This window comes from Petaurus breviceps, unplaced genomic scaffold (genome assembly GCF_028583685.1).
Source record: "Petaurus breviceps papuanus isolate PSGF00001 unplaced genomic scaffold, PetGlider_PUasm1.0 175, whole genome shotgun sequence".
Taxonomy (NCBI): Eukaryota; Metazoa; Chordata; class Mammalia; order Diprotodontia; family Petauridae; genus Petaurus; species Petaurus breviceps.
The window spans coordinates 13,741,354-13,766,505 of record NW_027185764.1 but is presented as its reverse complement, the minus strand read 5'-3'; the positions used below and the strand labels follow the sequence as shown (position 1 = coordinate 13,766,505).

Below are 25,152 nucleotides of genomic sequence, written 5' to 3'. Positions count from 1 at the left end.
GAATGAATGAGTGAAATGCCTGAATGACTCTGGTAGTCTGTGTAGACAGGGTTGGGGGGTGGGGGGTGGGTAATCTGGCCTGTCTTCCTGACATTTCTTGACTTGGAAAATGAAAAGAAGACTAGATCCACTATGTCAAGTGGAAAACTGTCCTTTTTCAGGGTCCTTTCCCTTCTTCCCAAGGGCAGAAGGTACTGCTTCCTGCCTGGGAGAAGACCCTCTAATCCACCTTGTTTGATATCCGGGACCTTCTTCCCTGTCTGTCCACTGAACTGGACAAACTCTCTTGCTAGCATCTCTCTCACCAACCCAGGCCCCGCAACTTCCATTCACCTATATTTTGAAATTCTTGAACAACCACCTAAGTCAACAGATGAGACTTGCAGACCTGTAGAGAAAAACCCATTTGTCTTGGCGGCAATAGAAGTCATGAGGCTGAGAAGGGAAGAACGTTCCCTCCTCCAGAGGGGAAAGTAGAACTAGGATGACATAATTCAGAAAAAGGCAGAGAATGGATGGCATTGTATCTCCTCCCGTCCTTTGGGGTACATGTCAGGGGCCCAAGTGTCCCCTATTCCCCACCTACTCACCATGCTATGGTCTGCTCCAAAACCTTATATTCCACCAAGAGCCTGCTGCACTTTGACCATCAGGCCTCAAGCTCTTGAGTAGACCTGCCAGGGTGGCCAGTCTAGCAGCTGACATGGTTCAGCACTTAAACTGACCCATATTGGGTCTATGCCTAGGCCCAGTGCCCTCAGGGTCAGGGCTGCCTGTCTGAGCCTGGATGTGAGAAGAAATAAAATCCAATTCAAGAGGAGGGATCTGTTACCCCCCAATTTGAGACAGGAACTTTGTCAGGTTCCGCCCCCTCCCCTGTCTGAAAGACGTTGACACAGATGCTCTCTTGGGGAAGAGCTATCTCTTGATACCTTTCCATCCCTGATTTCCCCAAGACGTAAAACCACAATCGAACAAAAGACAAGTCAGAAGAGAAAGCCAGAGACACGGGTGGCCTTCCCCCATCCTGGAGGTCTCCATGTGCAGCCTGGACGGCGGCCTTGAGTTGACCACCATGTAAAACCTTGGGTACAAATGAGGGGGGACACACAGCTGGTGCTCCCCAGGGTTAAGGTGTGCCAGAGACTCCAGGCCATGACTCTGCTCTGCCTCTTAATGCTCTGGGTAGAGTTAGACTTACTGAAGGTGGTGGGGATTCTCGGCCAATCAGGGGGGTGTTCTCACATCGAGGGTTCTGGAAATTCGCATTCTGGCTCCTGTGGAAAAAGGGCAAGAAGGGGAACTCATGAGCTAACCATGACCTTACAGGACCTTTGGGGGATTCCCCCTTGCCATACCTCCCAACTGTGGCATTTCTATTAATCCCTTGTGTACTTAGGATCCTGCTTCACAGGAACCAGGTATTTTTGTAACCCCCCCCCCCCAAACATATTTTTACTGAATCTTTTATTTTTAAATCTCTCTCCCTCTTCCCTCTCAGAGATCCATAACAAAAACATAACAAATACAACAAAAATGAAAACAAAGCGGGGGAAAAGTCAGCAAAACTTATCAATACTTGGAGAAAAATCTAACATTCTATGTAAGGGTTCACACTGGGAGACCTACTCCCCAGCACCTCCTCGAGGAGTGAGGGTGAGGATCTTCTCCTGTCTTTTCTTTGGGACCAAGCCTGTTCTTTGCAATGTTGCAACATTCATTTTGGATTGTTCTGTGGGGGTTGTTTTTGCTACCTGGGCTGCTGCAGTGAAAGTGCAGATAGTTTTCTTGGCCCTGTTTAGTTCATTAGCTATTTTGTCAAGGTTTTCTTTCAATCATGGATTTAGAACAAATGGACACCTGTCCAAATGGACAAATGTTCAGGTTGGGGGTGGGGTGGGGTGGAGAGAGGGAGGCAGGTTCTGTCATCCAGCTGAGCCTCCAGTGATGACCAGATTCTCAGGACCGTCCTGTTCCCTCACCAGCCTCTAACAACAATAACTCATTGGTACAGCAATTCACAGATGATGTGTTTTCTTTTGCCTGTGAGATAGGCAGCTCATGGGTCATTATCCCTATTTAAACGTGAGGAAATTGGGGTTCAGAGGGTTTGTTGACTTAATGATGGTCATACGGCTAATACAAGAGAGAGCCTGGATTAAAATCCAGGTCTTTGGGGGCCCAAGTCTTACGTGCTCTCTCTCGCTCTCTTTTTCTCTTCCTTTCTCCTCTCTCCCCCCTGTCTTCCCCCCTCTCTTTCTCTTCTCTTCTCTTCTCTTCTCTTCTCTTCTCTTCTCTTCTCTTCTCTTCTCTTCTCCTCTCTTCTCCACTCCCCCTCCCCCTCTCTCTCTCTATCTCTTTTATTGACAGCATTTGTTTTAACATCACCTTCAATTCCCAATATATCCTTCTCTTATCATTCTTTAAGCATGCTGTTTGTTAGTCCTTCCCTTCACATAGTACAGGTAAGGCAGAAGCAGAACCTGGTCTTTGGACTCAATATTCACCTATTTTGAGGTCCCATTTTAATGCACATTCAGGGGGTAGTGAGGCACACCACGTATGATGTTAACAGGAAGTTAAGTGGTATAACAATGGAGTGTTGGATTCAGAGTCAGGAAGACCTGTGCCCAAATCCTACCTCAAATATTTTACTGGCTGTCTGACCCCAAGCAAGCTACTTAATTATTTTAGCCTCAGTTTCCTCCTTTGCAAAATGGAACAATAATAGCACCTCCCTCAGAGAACTGTTTGTAATGAGGAAATATGAGGACGAGGAAATAATATGTCCAACACTTTGCAAACCTGAGGAACGATCTCAAGGTCAGACATTGAGTCCAGAGTTAGAGGAAGAGAGGATTGTGGGCTCAGAGGACTATGCTGCCTTACACCCCAAATTCCGGATGTGGGGGGTGGGGAGCGCTCTGTTCCATCAACTCACATGTACTCCGTGACAGGGGCATTGCTGACTGTGTGTGCTGCTGCAGGGATGCTGGTCTCACTACCATAGCTGCTGCCACAGCTGTACAGACTGGGCATGTGTACTCGATAGAGGTTGTCATGGGTCTGCCTGGTTCCGGGAGCCGTAGACTCTTCCTCCCCATCGTCATCAGCAGCCCTAGAGGAGCAAAGAGGCATCAGCAGAGGGAGCGAGGAGATGGGTGGTCAGAAAGGAAGAGGCCTGACAGCAGACAAAAAGGCCTAGAATGTAAGGCCTGGCTCTTGTTTTCCTAGGAGGCGTTAACTGGTCAATCAGAAGAAAATTCATTAAGCTCCTACAATCTCCCATACAAGGCAATGGAGATAGAAAGATAGTTTCTCTCTTCAAGAAACTTGCATTCTATTGGGAGACACAACATGCATATATGCAGCAGGATATGTACTAAAGATATATTCAAGACAAATATGAAATAAATACAAATCAAGGTAATTTTATTATTTCTATAGGTTTGAAAGTCCATTTTCTCACTTTATGAATGAAAACACTTTCGAGCAGAAGTGTCAAATTCCTGCTTCTCTCCCTCTCCCCCTGAATTTAGCCTGAACCAGATGAAAATATAATTGAGAAATGTTTAACATGATAAGTACAAATACAATAAAACATAGATAATGCCAATCTCTGGTTTTCTAAGTCAATGTGTAGCCATCAGGAATCTTTTTAAATTTTAGTTTGGTACCACTACTTTAGAGGGCAGACCCCAAATTGAGGGAAATATTCTAGGTCTGGGGAAACCTAGAAGCTAGTCCAACTTGGGCAAATCACATCCCATTCCTCAGACTTGGTTGCCTCACATCTGAAGTAGACTAAATGGTCTCTAATGTTCCTCCCAACTTTGACATTCTACAGTCTGGATCAAAGTTTATTCAAGACATGGAAGTAAGGTATACATTACATCAAATATCTTCTCTGTTTCTACCTCTCCACTCCCTTGTCTCCCTTAGCTTCCCACCATTCCTTTCCAATTCCATGTCCATAAATTCTGATTATAAGTTTTTATAATTTCACCTTGTAATGGGAATGTAAATTTGAAGATCTTCCCTGCCCCTAGGCTAAAGTGCACCTGGAGCCTGGGGTGGGAGGCTTGTTTTTCAGTAGATACTTCTTGATTGGCCAGTGGGCCCAGAAGGTTGTTACATTCTCTGAGCCAGGAGAAGGCTATATAAGCCCTGATGTGTAGCTTTGTTTTGGGGCCCACTTTGAGAAGTGTTCTGTGATTTGATCTGGATTTTGGGAAGCCGTTGTCCAGAGCCCCCCGGCTTTGAAAAACCCAGATGTTGATTTGGTATGGATGTAATGGTTGGACAGTTTGGAAAGCTGTCTACTTGATCTGTTTCTGTCTTGATAATTCTGCCTGTATACTTTGAAGTTCAGGGTGCTGACCTTTTTCCCCTGAACGAGGTAAACGATATATGTTTGACTGATTAAAGTAAGCTTGTTAACTCATTTTGAGTTGCTTTCCTTTATCAAAGCAGATCCAAGAACCTGTGTTGGCAGATACCCTGGGGATGCTGGGGTGCTTGCCACTACACACCTCTCCATCTGCCTCACCATCTCTAACGCTCTTCTTCTTCCTCATCATGACCTCTACTCTATCATTCCTATCGTTCCTCATTCCTTCCTCTACATTGGCTACATTCTCGTCTCCTCCCTATCTTGACCCTTTGGTGAACCAGTTCAACTCTGTATTCGAGTCCCTCTCCCCCTTCTCACTCATAATGCTTTGCTAAGTCCCAACCTTGGATTATTTCCAACACCATCTGCCTTCATTTTCATTCTTGTGCTGTTGAACGAAGCCAAGAAAATAATGAAACCATGATAACTCGGTCTTCTGCAAATTTATGTTACACAATCTCAAATGAGCCCTCACTCCAGCAAGGCAATTGTTTTACATGATTCTAATCAATTCCCTATCTCATTCATAGCAGCTATTACAAACCTGTTCATCCCTCCTCAAATTTCTCATAGCATTCACACACACACACACACACACACACACACACACACACACACACCCTTTCATCTGAGAACCATGACTCACATCTCACTGAAAAAACCTGGTTCACTCCTACCGTCTAGCTCATTTCTCATCACCTGTATATCTTCTCCCATCATTTCTTCTGGTCATTTCACATGAAGAGGTAGCCCTTTTCCTTACCAAGGTAAACCCTTCTATGTTCACAATGACCCCATTCTATCCTGTCTCCATTAGCAGATTCCTCTACTTCTACTCTCTCACTAATCTTCAATTTTCCCTAGTCTACTGGCTACTTCTGTGCTGCTTCCAAACACACCCATGTCTCTCCCCAACCTTAAAAATCATCACACAACCCATTTCTAGACATTATTTTACATCACCTCCCTTTCAAGGCTAAACTCTTTGAGAAGGCCATCTAAAACTGATGCCTCAATTCAAGACAATTCTGAAGGACTTATGATGAAAAAGGCTACCCATCTTTGGAGAAAGAACTGAAGAAGTCTGAATGCATATAGAAAAATACTTTTTCTTTATATTCTTTATTCTTCTTGCTTTTTTTTAAACTGTGGTTTCCTTCACAAGATGATTAACATGGAATTATGTTCTGCATGACTGTACATGTATAACCTGTTTCAAATTGCTTGCCTTTTCAATGAGAGGGGGAGGGAAGGGAAGGAAGGAAGGAGAGAATCTGGAACTCAATTTTTTTCTTATTTAATATTTTATTTTTCCCAATTACATGTAAAATATTTTTAGTATTTTTTTTTCAAATTTTGTGTTCCAAATTCTCTCCCTCCCCCATTGAGAAGGCAAGCAATTTGACATAGATTATATAAGTGTAGTCATGCAAAACACATTTCCATCTAAGTCATTATATGAAAGACAAAAATAACAAGAAAAAAAAGAAAGTAAAGAAAAGGTATCTCTGATCTGCATCCAGGCTCTATCAGTTCTTTCTCTGGAGATGGGCAGCATCTTTCAGCATAAGTGCTACAGATCACTGTATTGCTGAGAATAGCTAAGTTATTCATACTAGATCATCATATAATGTTGCTGTAACTGTGTACAATGTTCTCCTGGTTCTGCTTATTTCATTTTGCATCAGTTCATCTAAGTATTTTTTCTGAGAGCATACTGCTCATCATTTCTTAAAGTACAATTGTATCACATCACAGTCATATACAACAACTTGTTGAGCTATTCCCCATTGATGGATATATCCTCAGTTTTCAATCCTTTGCCACCACTGAAATAGCTACTATAAGTATTTTTTTTTGTAGGGGGTGGCTAGATAGCACAGTGAATAGAGCACCAGCCCTGGAGTCAGGAGGACCTGAGTTCAAATTTGACCTCAGACACTTAACACTTACTAGCTGTGTGACCTTGGGCAAGTCACTTGACCCCAATTGCCCTGCTTTTCCCCTCCAAAAAACGAACAAAAAATGTATTTTTTGTACATTTAGGTCCTTTTCCTTTTTTTCTTGTTTATCTCTTTGGGATACAGACCTAGTAGTGGTGCTGCTTAGTCAAAGGGTGTGGATGGTTTTACAGCCCTTGGGCATAGCTCCAAATTGCTCTCCAGAATGGCTGAATCAGTATACAACTCCACCAACAGTGCATTAGAGTTTTATTTTTCTCATATCCTGTCCAATATTTATCATTTCCCTCTTCTGTCATATTAGCCAATTTGACGGTATGAGGTAGTGCCTCAGAGGATGTTTTAATTTGCATTTCTTTCATCAATAACTCAAAAAATTTCAAATGAGTGTTAAAATTGTTTTACATGTAGTTGGGAGAAAAATAAAACATTAAATTAAATTAAAATTGGTACCTCCCATGTATAATCTATATCAAATTTCTTACATTCTCAGTGGTGGAGGAAGAGGAGAGAGAGAGAAAAAGAATTTGAAACTCAAAATTGTTTTAAATGAATATTAAAATTTTTTACATGTAATTGGGGAAAAAATAAAATATTAAATTTAAAATTGGTGCCTCCACTTCCTCCCCTTAATTCTCTTTTAACTCTCCGTAGTCTAGCTTCTAAAGTCATCATTCAGCTGAAATTGCTCTCTCCTACGTTACCCAAGATCTTTTCTCAATGCTCATCCTTCCTGACCTCTTGGTGTTCTCTTCTCTCTGAGTTGTTGAGACACTGCTTCTCTCCCCATTTTATGCTGCCTGGTTCACCTCTTCTCAGCTTATTTGTTAGATCTTCATCCACGGTTCTGCCCTAGGCTCTCTTCTCTTCTTCCTCTATACTATCTTGGTTTCTATTTATACAGCCCTAACCTCTCTTCAGACCTCCAGTCTTCCATCCCCAACACTGGATATCTAACAATGGATGTCCTGTAGATATCTTAAACTCAATACATCCAACATGGAATTCATTATCTGCTCCCCCCAATAACTTTCCCTCTTCCACACTTCCCTATTATGTGGAGGGCACCTCTCTCTTCCCAGTCACTCATGCTCATAATTTAAAGGGAATGGAAGAAAATAAGCATTTACATAGCATCATTATATGTGCCAGACATTATGCTAACTACTTTACAAATATTATCTCATTTGACCCTCACAACAACCTTGCAAGATAGATGTTCTTACATTTTACAGCTGGGGAAACTGAGGCAAACTGAGGTTAAATGACTTGCCCAGAGTCCCACATCTAGTAAGTATGTGAGGCCAAATTTAAATTTGGGTTTTCCTGACTTCTGACTTCAAATCTGGCCTCAGACACTTACTAGCTGTGTGACCCTGGGCAAATCACTTAGCCCTGTTCACCTCAATTTCCTTATCTGCAAAACCAGATAATAATAGCATCTGTCTCTCAGGGTGATAGCTAAGTGGCAAAGTGGACAGTGTGCTGAGCCTGGAATCAGGAAGACTCATCTTTCTGAATTTAAATCTGGCCTCAGACACTTACTAGCTGTGTGACCCTGGGCAAGTCACCTAACCCTATTTGTCTCAGTTTCCTCTTCTATAAAATGAGCTGGAGAAGGAAATGGAAAACCAGAATCTTAGCCAGGAAACTCCCCCAGGGGGGCCACAAAGAGCCAAACATGACTGAAAATGACTGAACAATAACAATATTTCTTGACTCCAGACCCAGAGCTCTAATCCGCCACACCATGTAAGTGCCATAGTAGTAACAGCTAACACGACATAGTGCCTAGGTGATACTAGCTGCCATAATCCTTAACTCCTCACTCACATTCACCCCAAATCTCCATTCTGTTTCCAGTTTGCCCCTCACAGCATCACTCAAGAATATCCTTCTCTCCCTCCTGGTGCTGCCAAGGCCTAGGCCTTTACCAGCTCACACCTGTTGATTCCCCTGCCTGAATTCTTTCCCCATCCCAGTCTATCCTGCACTCACCTGCAGTCCAGATCTGATCGGATCACTTCTAACCCCACTGGCTCCTTCCAGAATAAAGAAAAAAAATCCTTTGTTTTGTTTTTAATGTCCTTCCCAATCGGGTCCCTTCCTGCCTTTCTGCCTTCCTATGCTTCACCCCTCTCCACCTCCTGTACAGTTCAGTCACCCAGGCTTCCCTTCTTTCTCCCAACCCTCTGTTTTAACTGACTGTCCTCCATCCCTAGAACGCTCCCTTTCCTCATCTTACCTCCTCATTTCCTTCCTTTAATACTCAGTTCAATCTCTACCTTCTCCAGGAAGCCTTTCCTGGTCTTCCTTCCAGACTAGTAAAGCCTTCCCTCTGACATGGCTTCTAATTTATTCTGCATATACCTTGTATGGACATGGCTGTTGGTACATTGTCCCCCTTCTTTGGACGTGTGGGCAGGGACTGGTATTGCTTAGCTCGGTGCCTCAAACAGCAAGCACATGCTGCCTGGCAGACTTTCTCATGAACTCTCATTCTATTAGATTTGCCCCTGATTACATGTACCCTCCCCATGCCTCTTTTTGTCTAACACACAACCAAGAAAGCTCAGACACTCTTGGAGCAGGTCAGAGGCCTACAGAGAGCCTAGCAGGAGAACTGTTTCTTTTATGTATGTCCAGCTCTGATCAGATAACAGGAGCTTATCTGGAGGCCTTACTCCCATCCACTCAACCCCCTTCCTTCTCCTTAACAACTCCAGCCTTTCATCTTCCCTGTGTGTTTAAAAAAAACCAAACAAACCTAGTAAGACAAAAATGCTTACCCCAGCCCTGCCCAGGAGCAGGGCAGTCACCACAAAGGCACCTGAGCAAACCAAGTCCACGTCACGGGGCTCAGATCATTTCTGCTTCCTCCCATACGCAGACAGCAAAAAGTTCAGGTCACCCCTCAGTCTCCCTAGGGAGAGCCTCATATTTTGACCAAGGCAGGGGTGGGGAACCTGAAGCAAGGCCATCTGTCCTAGACTCAATGTGCTATAGAAAGCACCCTAGATTCACAGTGAGGGACGCTGGGTTCCAGTCCTGACTCTTACTAACTGACTTTGTGACCATGAGACTTCATCTTTCTTAATCTCAGGCCCAAAGATAAGGAGAATACCATCTGCCTTGCCTATCCTTTGGATTTTATGAGGATCAGATGAGATAATCAAATAATAAACATTTACTTAGCAACTACTATGGACGAGACACTTTGCTAAGCCATGGTAATAAAAAACAAAAGTCTTTACCTTATGGAGCTTACATTCTACTAGGGAAAACAACATGTACACAAGTGAGCACAGCAGATACCAAAAAAAAATTTTTATATATATATATATATATATATATATACATACACAAATATACATATATGTGCATATATCTATATCTATCTATCTATAACTATCTATACACACACACACACATTCAACACATCCAAAGCAGAACCTATTATCTAAGTTGGTGCAGTGGATAGAATACAGGAAGATCCAAGTTCGAATCCCACCACAGACACTTATTACCTGTGTGACCTTGTGCAAGTCACTTAACTTGTTTGCCCTGTTTGAAAAACGGGGATAATCATAGCACCTACCTTGAAGGCTTATCATGAGACTCAAATGAGATATTAAATATAAGGCACTTACCACAGTGCCTGGAACATAGACGTGTTATATTTATCATTATCATTATTATTTCTCTCATAGTCCAACACAAGGTAATTTTTTTGGAGGAGGGGGGCAGAATACATATATATCTGGGGGAAGCAGAAAAAGTCTCATGGGAGGCGGCATATGCGCTGATGTTCAATGTAAAACAAAGATTCTAAGAGTTTGAAGTGAGACATACATAACCTCCACCAATTTGCTTGCCTTCTTAATAAGGGGGGAGGGGACAGAGGGAGGGAGAGAATTTGGGACTCAAAATTAAAAAAAAAACAACAAATGTTAAAATGGTTTTTACATGTAGTTGGAGGGGGATAAAATATTAAATTAAAAAAGAAAAGAAAAGGAGTTTGAGGTGAGAAAAGAAGGCATTCCAGGCATGAGAGACAGCCTGGGCAAAGGGATGAGAGAAGGGGTTATAGACAAGAAGACTGAAATTGCAGGTTTGAAGCCAATTTGCAGAGGGCTTTAAATGCCAGAGAGTTACTGGAATTTATTGAGCAGCAGTCAATAACATGGTCAGATAATGTGCTTTAAGAATATCACTTTGGGGGCAGCCAGGTAGCACAGCGAGTAAGAGCACCAGCTCCAGTGTTGGGATGACCTGGGGGAATCGAATCCGGGCTCAGGCACTTAGCATCCACCCAGAAACACCTGGCCGTGTAACCTTGAGCAAGTTACTTAACCCCAATTGCTTTAAAAAAAAAAGAATATCACTTTGGCCATTGTTGAAGAGATGAACGAGGAAGGGGAAAGATCGGAGGCTGGGAGCCTAATTAAGAAGATAGTACAATAGCTCAGAAAGAAGGTGACAAGGGTCTGAAACAGAGTGGGTGTTGAATGAGTGGATAGAAAGAGATGGATGTGAGACGTTGTGGAGGAAGAATTGCTGAGCTTCAGTAAATAACTGAAAATGGGAGATTGATGGGAAAGATAGTGACATCCTTTGACAGAAAGAAAGAAGTTTGGTAGGGTTGCTGGGGGTGGGGAGTGGGGAAGATCAGCTCCATTTTAGACTCGTATAAGATGCTGACAGGACATCCAATATGAATTGTAAAAATTCTTCAAATACTAAAGAGTGCTATAATACAAATATATGGGATTATGACTACTTTTCATCAACAGGTAAGACTTGATATTTTCCCATGTTATATTCTAATTTGCCAGCAGGTGGCAGGCAAGAGCCAACAATGTCTGGTTAAAATTTTAGTAACTGGGTTTCCAAATGAAATCTTTGAATCTGAAAGAGTTCAAAAGGGTGTTAATTGTGATTTAATTGTTTTAGAGAAACTCCTTCTATTAATGCAAGTTGGTGCTACTCTTCAACTTATAGTCTTATAAAACTGTCTGGAGCACTGAGAAGTAATCAGTCCAGGGTAACATTCAATGGGTTCCAGAGGTAAGACTTGAGCCTAGGTCTTACAGACAGAAAGACCAGTACTCTATCCCACTATGTCACCTTAAAAGGTAATTTAGATCCATTTCTGGTTTCAATTTTCTAAGATTTAAAATATCTCCCTCAAGCAGTGAATAGAACACCGGCCCTGGAGTCAGGAGGACCTGAGTTCAAATTCGGACTCAGACACTTTACACAAAAATTAGCCGTGTGATCTTGGGCAAGTCACTTAATCCCAATTGTCCTCCAAAAAGCAAATAAATAATAAAATATCTTCCTTATATTGAGCCAAAATCTATCTTCACCATGCTTTCAACTCATCTGTCCTATTTCTGTCCAAGGGATAAATCAAAATAAATCCAATTCTTTCTTCCATATAAGCAAGGCGTTGAATATTTGAGGACAGAAATAATACCCTTCTCACCATTAGTTCCTTTAAACTAATTCTCATACAACTAAGACTGAACTAACTTCTCATTTTCCTCCCCCTGAAATAGGGAAAACCAGGATGCTTCCGCTTTCTCCTCCCACATTCACCCCACCCAATTCAATTTGCTTCTGAGGAGGCCAGTTTCTTGGCTGTCTCTTCCTGTGGAGTGGGGTGTCTTAGGGTTGTCTCCACTTTCCTTCTAGTCTTCAACTCTATCTCTCCTCAACTGAATTTGTCTTTTAAAAATCTATTTGAGAGTGTATTTATTAATATCTGTTCTTGGGGCAGCTAGATGGCACAGTGAATGGAGTGCCGGCCCTGGAGCCAGGAGGACCTGAGTTCAAGTCTGGCCTCAGACACTTAACACAAGGAACTGGCCGTGTGACCGTGGGCAAGTCACTTAACCCCAATTGTCCGCAAAAAAAAAAAAAAAAAAGCAAAAATTAAAAAAAAAATCTGTTCTTGTTAGGTTATCTCTGAATCCTAGAGATCAGTATAACTGCTCAGGGCCCTAGAGGATGTCTATAGCCTAACTCAGTCACTCAGTAAATACTGAATACTAAAGAAAAAGATGAATGTTAAACGGATTCTAATTAAGCACCTACTATGCACTGTACCAAATGCTGGGGATGGGAAGAAAGACAAAAGACAGTCCCTGCCCTCTTAGCTCACAATCTAATGGGGGAAGCAACATCAAAACCAAATATAAGTATGAGGAAACAAGCTATTTATAACACAAGTAGGGAACAAATCAACAGAGGGAAGGCGCTAGAAGTAAGAGGGTTGGGAAAGGCTTTCTGCAGCAGGTGGGATTTTACCTCCAAAGAACACAGGTGCCCTCCCTCGGCACAGTCCTTGACCTGCATTAACTCGCTTACCTTTCTCCCCTCTCTTACCTTTTCTGCTGCCAGGTATGAGGAACGCTGCACACGATAGAGCTGAACATGAGGGCCGTGACGAAAGAGAAGAGCACCAGGTAGATGAGACCCTCGACTCCATCGTAGCAGAAGCCAGTCAGAGCCTGGACGTAGTCCTAAAGAGCGGCAGAGCCAAGTCAATCCTTAGTTCAACCTGTTCTCTAAAACCAATGATCCCAAGTGTCTGAGGCCCATGTTGGTCTACGGCCCCTCTTGATATTTCTTTCTTTCTTAGTCTTGTGTAGCTAATCTCGTCTGGAATCGCTTTCAAGGCCATATTTGTTGTAGTAATTCAGTCACTCGATCATACCTGACTCTTCACGACCCCATGGACCATTGGGTTTTCTTGGCAAAGATACTGGAGTGGTTTGCCATTTCCTTCTCCAGTGGAATAAGGCAAATAGAGGTTAAGTGACTTGTCCAGGGTCACAAAGCTAGTAAGTGTCTGAAGCCAGATTTGAACTCAAGTCTTAATAATTCCAGGCCCAGCACTCTAATCTACTGAACAACCTAGTTGCCTCCTTCAAGGCCATATGGGGTGTGTCAAATCCATTGCTTTTCAGTAGTGATCATGGTAGCTGTGACTCCGAGCAAAGTCAACCAAGAAAGGGTCACAGGGACAGCTTATGGCAACATTCTAGGGATGGTGGAGAAAAGCAATTCTGAGAGAGGAGAACAATAGCAGGAAATTAACCTCTCTGGCACTGGAGTAATAGCAAAGTGTTGGATTTGGAGTCAAAGACCTCAGATTAAAACCCCAGCTCTTCCACTACACTATGTGTTTGATCTTGGGCTTGAGTTTTCTTCTCTGTAAAAATAGGGCAGCTAGGTGGGCCAATAGATACAATGCTGGGTTTGGAATCAGGAAGAATTCATGAGTTCAAATCCAGGTTCAGACACTTACTAGCTGTGTGACCCTGGGCAAGTCACTTAACCCTGTTTGCCTCAGTTTCCTCATCTGTCAAATGAGCTGGACAAGAAAATGGCAAACCGCTTCAGTATCTTTGCCAGGAATATCCCAGAATGGGGTCACAGAGAGTCAGACACAACTGAAACAAAAATTAAGAAGTTGGAGTGGATGGCCTTTAGGGTCCCTAGCTCTGACATCCTACGATCTTGTGGGCCCCTCTCCAACAGCCCACAGCCCTAGATCATGTTCAGATACAATATGCATGTGGCATGAGCTTGTTATTTTAACCAGGGCTTTGGGAGGGGGGGACCCAATCCAGAGCTGGATCAGAAATCTTTACCTTCTAAAAGCATAGCAGTGGAGAGCAACATAACAATTTATGAGTCCTTTTCTAGACCTTTGCTCATATAACTTCTCTTGACTGAGCTGTCTTTCTCTTTTCTCTGGTTATTAAAATTCTATCCAAAGGGGCAGCTAGATGGCACAGTGGATAGAGGGCAGAGCCTGGAGTCATAAAGACCCAAGTTCAAATCCAGCCTCAGACACTTACTAGCTGTGTGACCCTGGTCAAGTCACTTACCCTCATTTACCTCAGTTTCCTCATCTGTCAAATGAGCTAGAGAAGGAAATGGCAAACTACTCCAATATCTTTGGCAAGAAAACCCTAAACAGGGCCATGAAAAGTCAGAAATGACAAAACAAATTAAAACAATATCTGTACTTTAAAGGCCGGGCCAAGTCCCACCTTCTCCATGAAACCTTCTCTGACCAGTCCAGCTCATAGGGGTCTCAAAGTATCTCAGAGTCAGAAGGGATCTCATAGACAGTGTAGCATTGTAGGAAAAAAAAATACTGGACTTGGAGTCAAGTGATCTGGGTTTGAAACTCAGACACTGACTAATTGTCTGATCCTGGACAAGGCATAACCTCTTAGATTCTCAATGTCCTTATCTGTAAAAGGAGATAATACACTACCAACTTCGATATATCTTCAAATGCTAACTGGACCTGTGATTTAATTGGGACGGGGAACTCCCAATAAGGAAACTCTTTCTACCAATGCAGATCGACACTTGCTCTGAATCTTATAGTCTTAGTTGCCTGGGGAAGTAAGAGATAAATGACCTGCCCAGAGTCACACAGCTTGTACGTGTCAGAGGCCAGACTCAAACCCAGATCTGCCAGGCTTCCAGGTTGGCTCTCTGTCCACTATTATGCCACACACACCACTTCAAATGTGAATTATCATTATCATCTCCAGCCAGTTGGACCAAAATGATTTCTTTTTTTTTTTTTGGAGGGGGAAAGACAGGGCAATTGGGGTTAAGTGACTTGCCCAAGGTCACGCAGCTAGTAAGTGTGTCAAGTATCTAAGGTCAGATTTGAATTCAGGTCCTCCTGACTCCAGGGTTGGTGCTCTATTCACTGCACTGCCTAGTTGCCCCACAAAAGTCATTTCTATGTCATCCCCAAAGTGGTCACCAGGCCTATGCTCTGGTGAGAGGGAACTCATTAACTCCTGAGGCAGCCACCTTACTTCTAGGCAATGATTAGGGGCGTTTGGGTAGCTGTGTGCCCTGAATTTTCATGGTACTTACGGTCTGAACTACAAATCTAATGCGAGGGGCTTGAAACTAAAAAGGAGAAGAGAGAAAGATGACTGACTGCCTGTGTATAACCCTTCAAGCATATCCTCCTTACAGAGAGTAATGATAAAAAGGAAGAAGAATTGCAAATGAGACACCCAGAAGTTCACCGGAGACAGAATCTAAGAAAGAAGCCAGGAGTAAAAAGGCAGAGTTTTAAATATACAGGATGCTCAGAGTTGGGCAGCTGGGTGGTACAGTGGACACAGCACCGGGTCTGGTCACGAGTTCAAACTCTCCCTCAGACACTCACTAGCCATCCGCCATCTAGCTGCCCCATGCTATCGACCAGCAAATGCTGTCTCCCTCTTTCAACTTCACTGTCATCATTTTCAAAATGGGACTCAGACCTCCACTAACCCCAGAGGACTGCCGTGAGAATCTAACAAGATAACAGATGTGAATGTACTTTTCAAAGTATAAAGCATTACATAAATGTGTTTGCTGCTGAAAATAGCAATAACATAACAATATTATTCTATAAAGTAGGTTAATGGAAAGAGCAGAGGACTAGGAACTCAGAATACAATTCTAGTCCTAACTCTGCCATTGGCATAGTCTGTATAGAATCACTTCTCCTTTGGGCCTCAGTTTCCCCACTTGTAAAATGAGGAGGCTGTGGGCTGTAGTTTGCCCACCCTGATCTAGATGGTCTTTAGGGTTCATTCTAGTTTTAAGGTTCTTTAAAGAATTCCATAATCCCAAACAAATATTAGCCAGGACTACAGTCAGCCATTCTTAAGCCTATATGGTAGGTTTGTGTTCCAGAACCTTCTGACCATTTAGTCTTTCCTCTTTCCATCTCTGGTACTTACTACTACCCTTACCCCTAAATCTCTGGGACTTAAGACATCCAAAATGCTTTCAAGTGAACCACCAAGGCTTCAAAGAAAACCCTATACATTCTAGATGACTTTACTTTTTGTCTCACCAGTCACACCTTCTTCACAACTCCCCTCCACATAACACCCAGGGTCCAGCCTGCTAAGAGTCTTCCTTAATGGGCACTCACCAGATGCAGGCTGCGGCAATCCACCAGGGCGGTCAAATGTTGTAGATTGATCTCTGTAGAATTCAGAACTTCCTGGATGCGTATCAGATAATCCTGGAAATAACAAAGCACAAACAATAAAATACAACCCACCTTTAGAATCAAAAGGTAGGCTCTGGCTCTACGGTCACTGGGTTATGGGACTGGAATGACTTCCTCCCCCTCCCACCAGTGGTGTGGATAGGTTATAATGAATCCATCCATACCCTCTCGCCCAGACTTCTTCAAGGTCAGTGAAGATGTGAGCTGAGACAAGGAATGAAGTTGACGGCCAGAGAACAGAATGACATTAACTAGGTCAAATGGTAGGGACGGAATTCCTAACTATGGTGTCATCATCATTGTGCTCTGACTGCTGAATAAGTGACCATTAACAACAGACTGGAGGTTTGGAGAGGGAGTTTAGCCCCTTGCTTAGGAGCAAAGGGTTTTAAGACACCCCGGGCGCCTTTCCCAGCTCTTACCTTGGAGGTGGGGTATTCTCTAAGTGCAGACCTCAAGAGTTCCTGAACATCATCTTGCATTTCCACCAGGGCTTTGTGACTCCCAGACAGCTTCTGCTCAATACAAATGTGGCCAGCTCAGTCCCCAGAGGGAAAAGGGGCTGAACCATCTTTTCCAACCACTTCCTCATGCCTTGGTTGAAAGGCCTTCTCACAAAGGGAAGGAGAAACCTCTTCACGGTCAATGCACTAAGTTACTCATCACTTACCCTGGATCTCTTCACATCTTGCACCCTGGGATCGCATCTCCCAAAACATCCGTCAGAGGAGGACGAGAAGATTTGATGTGGTAGTGTACCCCTGCCTAGCTAATGGGTTTGCCATGACAGTCCCATCAGTTTTCCCTTGTCCTTCTTGAACTTAACTGGTTACCATCGTAGAAAGTAACAAAGGCAGTGGAAAAAAACACCAAGCTAGGAGTCAGGTACTCTGCCCCTTTAATAATGACAATAACAACAATGATAGACGGATGCTATGTGGTGTAGTGGATAGACCATGGGACCGGAAATCAGGAAGACCTGAGTTCAAATCTGATCTCAGTCCTTTATTAACTGTGTGACCCTGGGCAAGTCACTTAAGCTCTGTTTGCCTTGGTTTCTTCCTCTGTAAAGCACCCATCTTGAAGGGTTGTTGCAAGGATCCAATGAGATAATATTGATAAAGTCCTTAGCTACTATATAAACGTTAGCTATGACAATTTATGATGGTGATGATAATGATGGGTTTAAGGTTTGCAGAATATGTTTTCTCATTGGATCTTCCCAACAACCCTGAGAGGTGGGTGCTATTATCATTGCCATTTTATAAATGAGGAAACTGAAGCAGGCGGAAATTAAGTGACTTGTCCAGGGTCACCTACAGCTAAGTAAATGTCTGAGATGGGATTTAAACTCAAGTCATCCTGATGCCAGGTCGAGCACACTTACTCACTGCATCATTTAGTGGTCCACAAGTCACCTAACCTTTCGGAGACTATTTTCTTCTAACCTTATGGATCGACATAACCAAATAGAGTAAAGGAGTGAAAGTGCTTTCCCAACTGGAAAAAAAAGGACTGTAGTGAGTAGTATTATAATTACCACCAGGAGTGTTGACTCTCTCTTATTATTCATTCCCTTTTCCCACTTGGTTGTTTCTCTTCTCATTTTAACTGTATTGATTTTGCTTCTACAAAAGCTCTTCAAAATTTATATAATCAAAATTGTCCATTTTCCTTTAATGATCATCTCTATCTGTTGTTTAGTTAAGAATTCTCCCTCTATATATAGTAGTGAAAGATACTGCCTTCCTTCTCCAATTTATGATCTGACTTTTTATATTTGGGCCATTTATGGAGCTTATTATGGAATACTGTGTAGTAATAGGTTAAGCTAAGCCTAATTCCTGCCTTACGGTTTCCCGATTTTACCAGCAGTTTTTGTTGAATAGAGAGGCCTTAGTCCAGTAGTTGGCGTCCCCTGACTTGTCAAGTATGTGTGATTATGTCCCCTCCATTTCCCTTTCACTATTGCACACTGCTCAGACCTATCCATGGACAGTACTCAACTTTCCCCAGGGAATTTGGTATTGTAAGTGATCAGCAATTCTTTTTCTTACAGGAATTCAATCCCAGGTTTGTGAAAACCAACTCATCCCTGTGGCAATGTAATTAATTTTCTCATTGGTGCCCAGGGCTCCCTCCAAACTTGACAAGGATAAACATGAGAGGCAATGATCATCATAAGAGATGGAATGGCCATTTCTGGGGAAAGGCTGGATCAGTCTAGAGGAAACAAGCTAGGATTCAATCGGAGGGGAGGCTCCCTTAGGGAGAAGTTGGCTTGTCTCCAAGGCTCCCCTCAGCTTTGCCTTCCCTGGACAGCACAGTGACTCCCGATACCTTCTGGAGCTCTGCTGTTCACCAGACGCACAATCATGCTTCTGAGGTCTAAAAGCCTCATGTTCAAGTGGGTTTTGGGGGGCAGGGCTAAGCTGGTCCAGTCTGTGAGTATTTTCCTTCTCCATAGGGAATAGGAACAAGACGGAAAGAATATTTTGTTCCCAGACTTGCTGGAGATCAGATGGAAAACCCCAAAGCTCTCCCTTTTCCAGGATGCTATGGTTTTGGTGTATAAGAAAGTAAAATTGGCCTCAGAGAAATACAGCTCATGGCCAGTGCGCTACTCACCTGCTGAAAGGGGTTTACATATCCAGCAGAGCAGTCCAGGTAATAGTGAAGGATCTCTGGGAACAGAAAGAAGAGACATAACTGCCAATGGATAGCCACTGATTACTCTTGAAGAGGTAGGCGTTAGGCGGGCCCTAGTGTCTCAGGACACACAGGCGAGGTCCAGGAGGCAGCTGAGTAGCACAGTGGTTAGAGCGCTGAGCCTGGAATCAGGAAGACAGGAGTTCAAGGCTAACCTCAGACACTTACTACGGCGGGGTAACCCTGGCCAAATCACTGTCTGCCTCAATTCCTCAAATGTAAAGGGAGGATGATGATAGCCCCTAACTCCCAGGGCTATAGGGAGAATCAAAGGAAATAATATTGGGGGGGGATAGGTGGCACAGTGAGTAAAGCACCAGCCCCAGAGTCAGGAGGACCCAAATTCAGTTCCAGTCTCAGACACTTAACACCCCCCCACACACAAAACTAGCCATGTAACCTTGGGCAAGTTACTTAACCCCAATTGCCCTCCAAAAAGGCAAAAAACAAAACAAAAACAAATAATATTTGTAAAGTGTTTCAGATAATACCTGATACATAGTAGGTACTTTCCCTTCTTCCTAAGGCTGAAAGGGACCTTGAAAGCTCCTTAATCCAATTGTTTTTCAGATGAGGAAACTGAGGTTCAAAGCGGTTATATGACTTGTCATCATCACACAGATTGAATAGTGGATTTAGAGAAAGGACCCCAGAGGTCATTTAGTCCATTCCCACCTGCCATCCCCAAAGAAGCATGTGATCTCAGGCAAGGCATTTCAGATCTCTGTGCCTCAGTTTCCTCATTTGTAAAATGGGGGGGGGACGACTAGATGACCTCTGGAGTTCTTTTTAGCTCTAGAGCTATGTTCCTCTAACTTCCTAAGAAATGATCCGGGAGTTCCATGTTATACCACGAAGCCAGAAGAAACCTTAATTTATGTTGATTTTTTTTATTTTTACATCATATTCATGTCTGAAAACACTCCTCTCCACTCTCCTACTTGTTGAGACTTACCTCATAACAAAGGTTAAGAAAAAGTTCAGTAAAACTGACCAACATCTCGGCGAATATACACCATTCCACACTCCCAGGCCCCCACCTTTCACACGGAAGGTGGGAAATGGCACAAGTTTAAACTCACGAGGTAGGTGACTTCAGGCAGATCTCTTATCCTCTCGGAGTTTTAGCTTTTTTATCTATAAAATGGGCACAATAATATTTCTACTACTCACCTTGTAGGATTGTTGTGAGGAAAGTGTAAGGGGCCATATAAATGTCAAGTATTGCTACTGTCATTTTCTACAATATAGGTACAGTTCAATTATCCACAAAATGGAAAGATGACAGTGACATGAATGAATAGCACTGCATAACTTCTGATAATGCTATTTGGCTTTGGAATATAATCGGTGATTTAAAAAAAATTGAACTTCCTAATTATGCCTCCTCACCCCACCAGATGGTGTGCTCAAGCCTGGAAACCATGTGAGGCAGAGAAATGCCAGTTTGGGATTTTACAGAAGATCCAAGCCAGTAAGCAACAGGTGGATAATGGAACATTGACTTTAAAAAGGCATTCCATAAAATAACCTTCATATGGTCATGGACAAAATTTGCTTTTAAAGCCTCCCTCCCTCCCCATTCAGTCTGTGATAAAAAACCAACCCTGTTGGGGACATTTGACAAGCTGGCAGATTATACAGACAGAGGACATTTTAGCAAGTTTGTAGGATTCTTGGTAAGAGGCAACTAGGTGGTTCAACCAATAGAGCATTGGGCCAGGAATCAAGAAGACTTGAGTTCAAATTTAGCCTTGGACACTTACTGGCTGTGTGACCCTGGGTAAGTCATTTAACTTCTATTTGTCCTGATCCACTGGAGAAGTAAATGGAAAACCACTCCAGCATCTTTGTCAAGAAAACCCCCAGATAGGGCCATGAAGAGTCAGACGCAACTGAAGGATTCTCAGAAAAGGAAGCCGGGATGATAATACCCCCTGCCCAGTCCATGTAGGGTTAGTGTGAGGGAGGAACAAAAGAGATAATGGGTATGAAAGCCCAAATTCGAAGTCTTAGACCACAGGGCTTCTAATCATTTTCTTAAAATATTCCTGCCCTGTACCAGCAGCCCTTGCTTCCTTACCCCATGATGAGTGTGAGAAGACCTGAGTTTTCATTCTGACTATAGCTTTGTGACCTTAGTCATACAGATTCACATATTTAGAGCTCGATTGGATCTTACAGGCTGTCTGGTGCAAGCCCCTCTTTCATTCTTCAAAGATATGAAGACCAAGGACAGTGAAAGGCAGTAAATACCAAAGGAGGGATTTTCAAATTTCAAATAGATTCAAAAGGGTCAGAGGATTATAGCTTTACAACTGAAAGGGCTCTTAAAAGTAATTTAATCCAACTCCCTCATTTTACACATGAGGAAACTGAGGCAAATAAGGTTAAGTGACTCACTCAAAGTCACACAGCTAGGAAGCAGCTGAGGCTAGATTTGAACTCAGGAAGAGGAGTCTTCCTGACTCCAGGCCCAGCCACCTAGCTGCCGCATTGTACACAGACATATAAACACAAAATACACACTCCCTAAATGCAAAGTTATTTCAGAGGTGAGAGCAGTGTCAGCTGAAGGGAGGATAGAATCAGTAATGGCCCAGTATGGGAAGTGTCACTTTCATGGAGTCTTGAAGTGAGGGAAGGGATTCCCAGAGGCAGAGGGGAGGAGAGAACAGACTGCAGACACGGAGAACAGCTTGTGCAAAGGCACCAAGGCGGGAGATGAGAGCAGCGAGCAGGGTTGCCGTGGCTGGAAGTGGACGTTAGACTGCTGGAGGGGTGTCACATTAAATGACTCTGGACAGACAACTGGAGCCAGACTGTGAAGGGCACTGAATGCCAGACAGCGGCACCCGAGTCAGTGCAAGAGGAGAACAGCCCCGTCCTCATGGCAAGAAACTGCCGTCCCTTGTTCCTTGCTCCCACAGCCTTCTTCCTCATGCATTCATTCAACCAAAAACACCTGCCATGCACTAGGCCCCAGGGATACACGGACAAAAATGAAAGGCCTTCCCTTCAAGGAACTTCTACAGGGACTGACAAGATATCTGTATCTATGTTTGTCTATATATATACACACACGCACACATATGTATATGCATTTACAAAATAAATAAAAAGAAATTGGGGCATAATGATAGTAATAATACAGAGGAGGAGGAAGAAGAAAAAGAGGAGGAAGAGGAGGAGGAGGAGGAGGAGGGGTGGCTAAGTGGTGCAGTGAATAGAGCACCTATCCTGGAGTCAGGAGGACCGGAGTTCAAATCCGGCCTTGGACACTTAACACAAAAACTAGCTGTGTGACCTTGGGCAAGTCACTTAACCCCAATTGCCCTACCTTCCCTCCTCCAAAAAGCAAAAAAAAGAAGAGGAGGAGAAGAATGAGGGGAGGAGAATAGCTAACATTTCTGTCTAAAGGTATGCAAAGCACTGTCCACATGTACCTCATTTAATAACCATAACAACCTGGTGTAATCATGATCAAGTGGGTGTTGCCATTATCCTGTTAATCGGAAAAGGCTCAACGTACACGTGGCAGTGTCTAGGGAATCTAAGAAAGAAGTGAATAGAAAGTATATTGTAGACGTGGGAGAGAGCCAACATGAAGGCCTGGAGATGGGGGATAGAATGATCTGTGATCACATGTACCCCCAGACTTTATTAATACAGACCATCTACTCTGAGGATAAATGAGGAGGTGCTCTTGGCATTTGAGATGTTTTATTTTGAGTTTTAAGTGATATGGGAGGGGGTTAGGAAAGAAATGATTTGAGTTCTAACAGCCGGAACATGAAGATTCGATATTCATTATAAAGTTATGTTTATGGATAAGTCTGTAAATTTAGGATGCTAAGATTTGTTCTGTCTGCTCCATACTAGAGATAGGTGAAAGTGAGTAAGTACCTAAAGATTTCTTAACGATGACTATTTTCAGTGCTGCGTACTTTAAAAAGAATGAATCGGAGGTCTGTTTTTTGAAGATGCTGGACAAGAGGAAAAGCTATGGGAAGATATTAGCAGCATGGCCCATAAAGGCAGCTGATCATCTGGCAAGCTCAAACATTTTGTCAGCTAATTATCATGTTAATATGTGCTTAATTCCATTCAGCATTTGAGTCATCACAAGCAGAATAGAATAATAACAGAAGCTAGCATTTATATGGTATTTTCACTTTGCAAAGTGCAAATATTATCTCATCTGAGACTCACAACAACCCTGGGAGGTAGGAGCTAGGATTACCTCCATTTCACAGATGATTAAACTGAGGCAGGCAGAGGTTAAGTGACCTGCCCGGGCACCTCCAGCTAGTATTTGAGACCAGTCTTTCTGACTCCAGGTCAAACACTCTGCCAGCTGCATATTGACTTAGATGTTTTATGGTATATTTATTTATTTTGTCATACTTTTCTCAATTTCAATTTAATCTGGTTCAGACTGTATTTAGGAGCTTTGGGGGCCACAGGCCAAAAATCTGACACCTCTGATTTACCATACAGCCTGACTGCTTCTTGGTCCATTTGGCTCTGGAGGGCAGAACCAGGACCAATCAGAGGAAGCTATAAAGAAAAAGATTAGCTCATTATAAGGAAAAACTTCCTAACAATTTTTTTTTTTTTGCAGGGAGGAGGGGCAAACCTGATTTCATCCATTACATCGGGGTGGATACTCCCTCCAATCCACAACTCATCTTGGAGAGCTTCCTGAGGACAGTGAGTTAAATGACTGTCCAAGGTAATACAGTTAATATATCACCAGTAGGATTTGAACCCAGGCCCTCCTGACTCCAAGACTGGGCCTTCATCCATTATGCCATCTACTTCTATATTAATTTTTTTTGTCTTTTTGGAGGAGGGAAGGCAGGGCAATTAGGGTTAAGTGACTTGCCCAAGGTCACACGGCTAGTAAGTGTTAAGTGTCTGAGGCCGGATTTGAACTCCTCCTGACTCCAGGGCCAGTGCTCTACTCACTGCACCACCTAGCTGCCCCCTCTCTACTTCTTAGCGGTCAATAATAACAGGGAAGTAGACTTCAGCTCCCTTTTACAAAGAAAAATTTCTTGGCTAAAAATGGAGTAAGAGTAGAATGGGCCTTTTTGTAAGGTAATGAATTCCCTGTCAGTATTCAAGCGGATGATGAATGATGATCACTGGTCAGGGATATCAGAGACAGGGCTTATCTATCATGTAGAAGTTGGACAAGATGACCTTTGACACTTCTTCCAACTCTGGAATGCTGTGAGATATGACATTCCAGGGACATGGAACATTGTGAATGAAGGTGGGGGTGGGGATGGAAGAAGGAAGAATGGGGCCAGTGACTAGCCCAGTTTAACTGGAATTGAATATGGGAAAGGGATGACGTGAGAGAATTTGGAAACTTTCATGGGAGCTGGGCTGAGTAGGTCCCTGGGAACATTTTGTCGTCAGAGTGAGAAACATGAATTGAAGAGAATAATTACGAGGCTGGTGGAAAAGTTTAAAAGAGAGCTGATGAGGGCCAAAACTAAATTAGCTGAAGTCAGAATGAAAGGGAGGGAACTAACTGAAAAATTTTAAAGTTGAAAGGGACCTTAGTGGTCATCTAGACCTTTTTGTTTGTTTGTTTAGACTGGACCTGTGAATTCATTGATAGAGGGGAACTCCTTTTATTACAAGTCAGCACCTGCTCTGTAACTAATAATATTAGAAATGTAGCTGGTTCAGTGACTTGCCCAGGGTCACACAATCAGAGGTGTCAAAAGCAGGACTTGAACCCAAGACTTCCTGACACTGTGACTATACCACATACATTGCTTCTCACATTTGTTGTTTTTAAGCTGTATCCAACTCTTTGTGACACTATTTGGGATTTTCCTGGCAAAGATACTGGAATGGTTTGCCATTTCTTTCTCCAGCTCATTTTACAGATGATGAACAGAGTTAAGTGACTTGCCCAGGGTCACAAAGCTAGTAAATGTCTAAGGCCAGATTTAAACTCAGAAAGAGGAGTATTCCTTGTCTCCAAACAAATCACTGCATCCTCCCAT

The 25,152-nt window shown here is 43.0% G+C and overlaps 1 protein-coding gene across 2 annotated transcripts in view; it reads right to left on the bottom strand.

Annotated features, from left to right (window-relative positions):
• Positions 1 to 25,152, bottom strand: part of TTYH3 (tweety family member 3) — a 201,569-nt gene that overhangs the window by 14,869 nt on the left and 161,548 nt on the right. For both annotated transcript variants that reach the window (XM_069084785.1, XM_069084784.1), the window contains exons 8-13: positions 19,043 to 19,098; positions 16,837 to 16,929; positions 16,334 to 16,426; positions 12,745 to 12,881; positions 2,942 to 3,118; positions 1,202 to 1,277 (exon numbers count right to left, since the gene is read on the bottom strand). In XM_069084785.1, the coding sequence (XP_068940886.1) occupies positions 1,202 to 1,277; positions 2,942 to 3,118; positions 12,745 to 12,881; positions 16,334 to 16,426; positions 16,837 to 16,929; positions 19,043 to 19,098 (632 nt within the window). The remainder of the gene's footprint in view (positions 1 to 1,201; positions 1,278 to 2,941; positions 3,119 to 12,744; positions 12,882 to 16,333; positions 16,427 to 16,836; positions 16,930 to 19,042; positions 19,099 to 25,152) is intronic.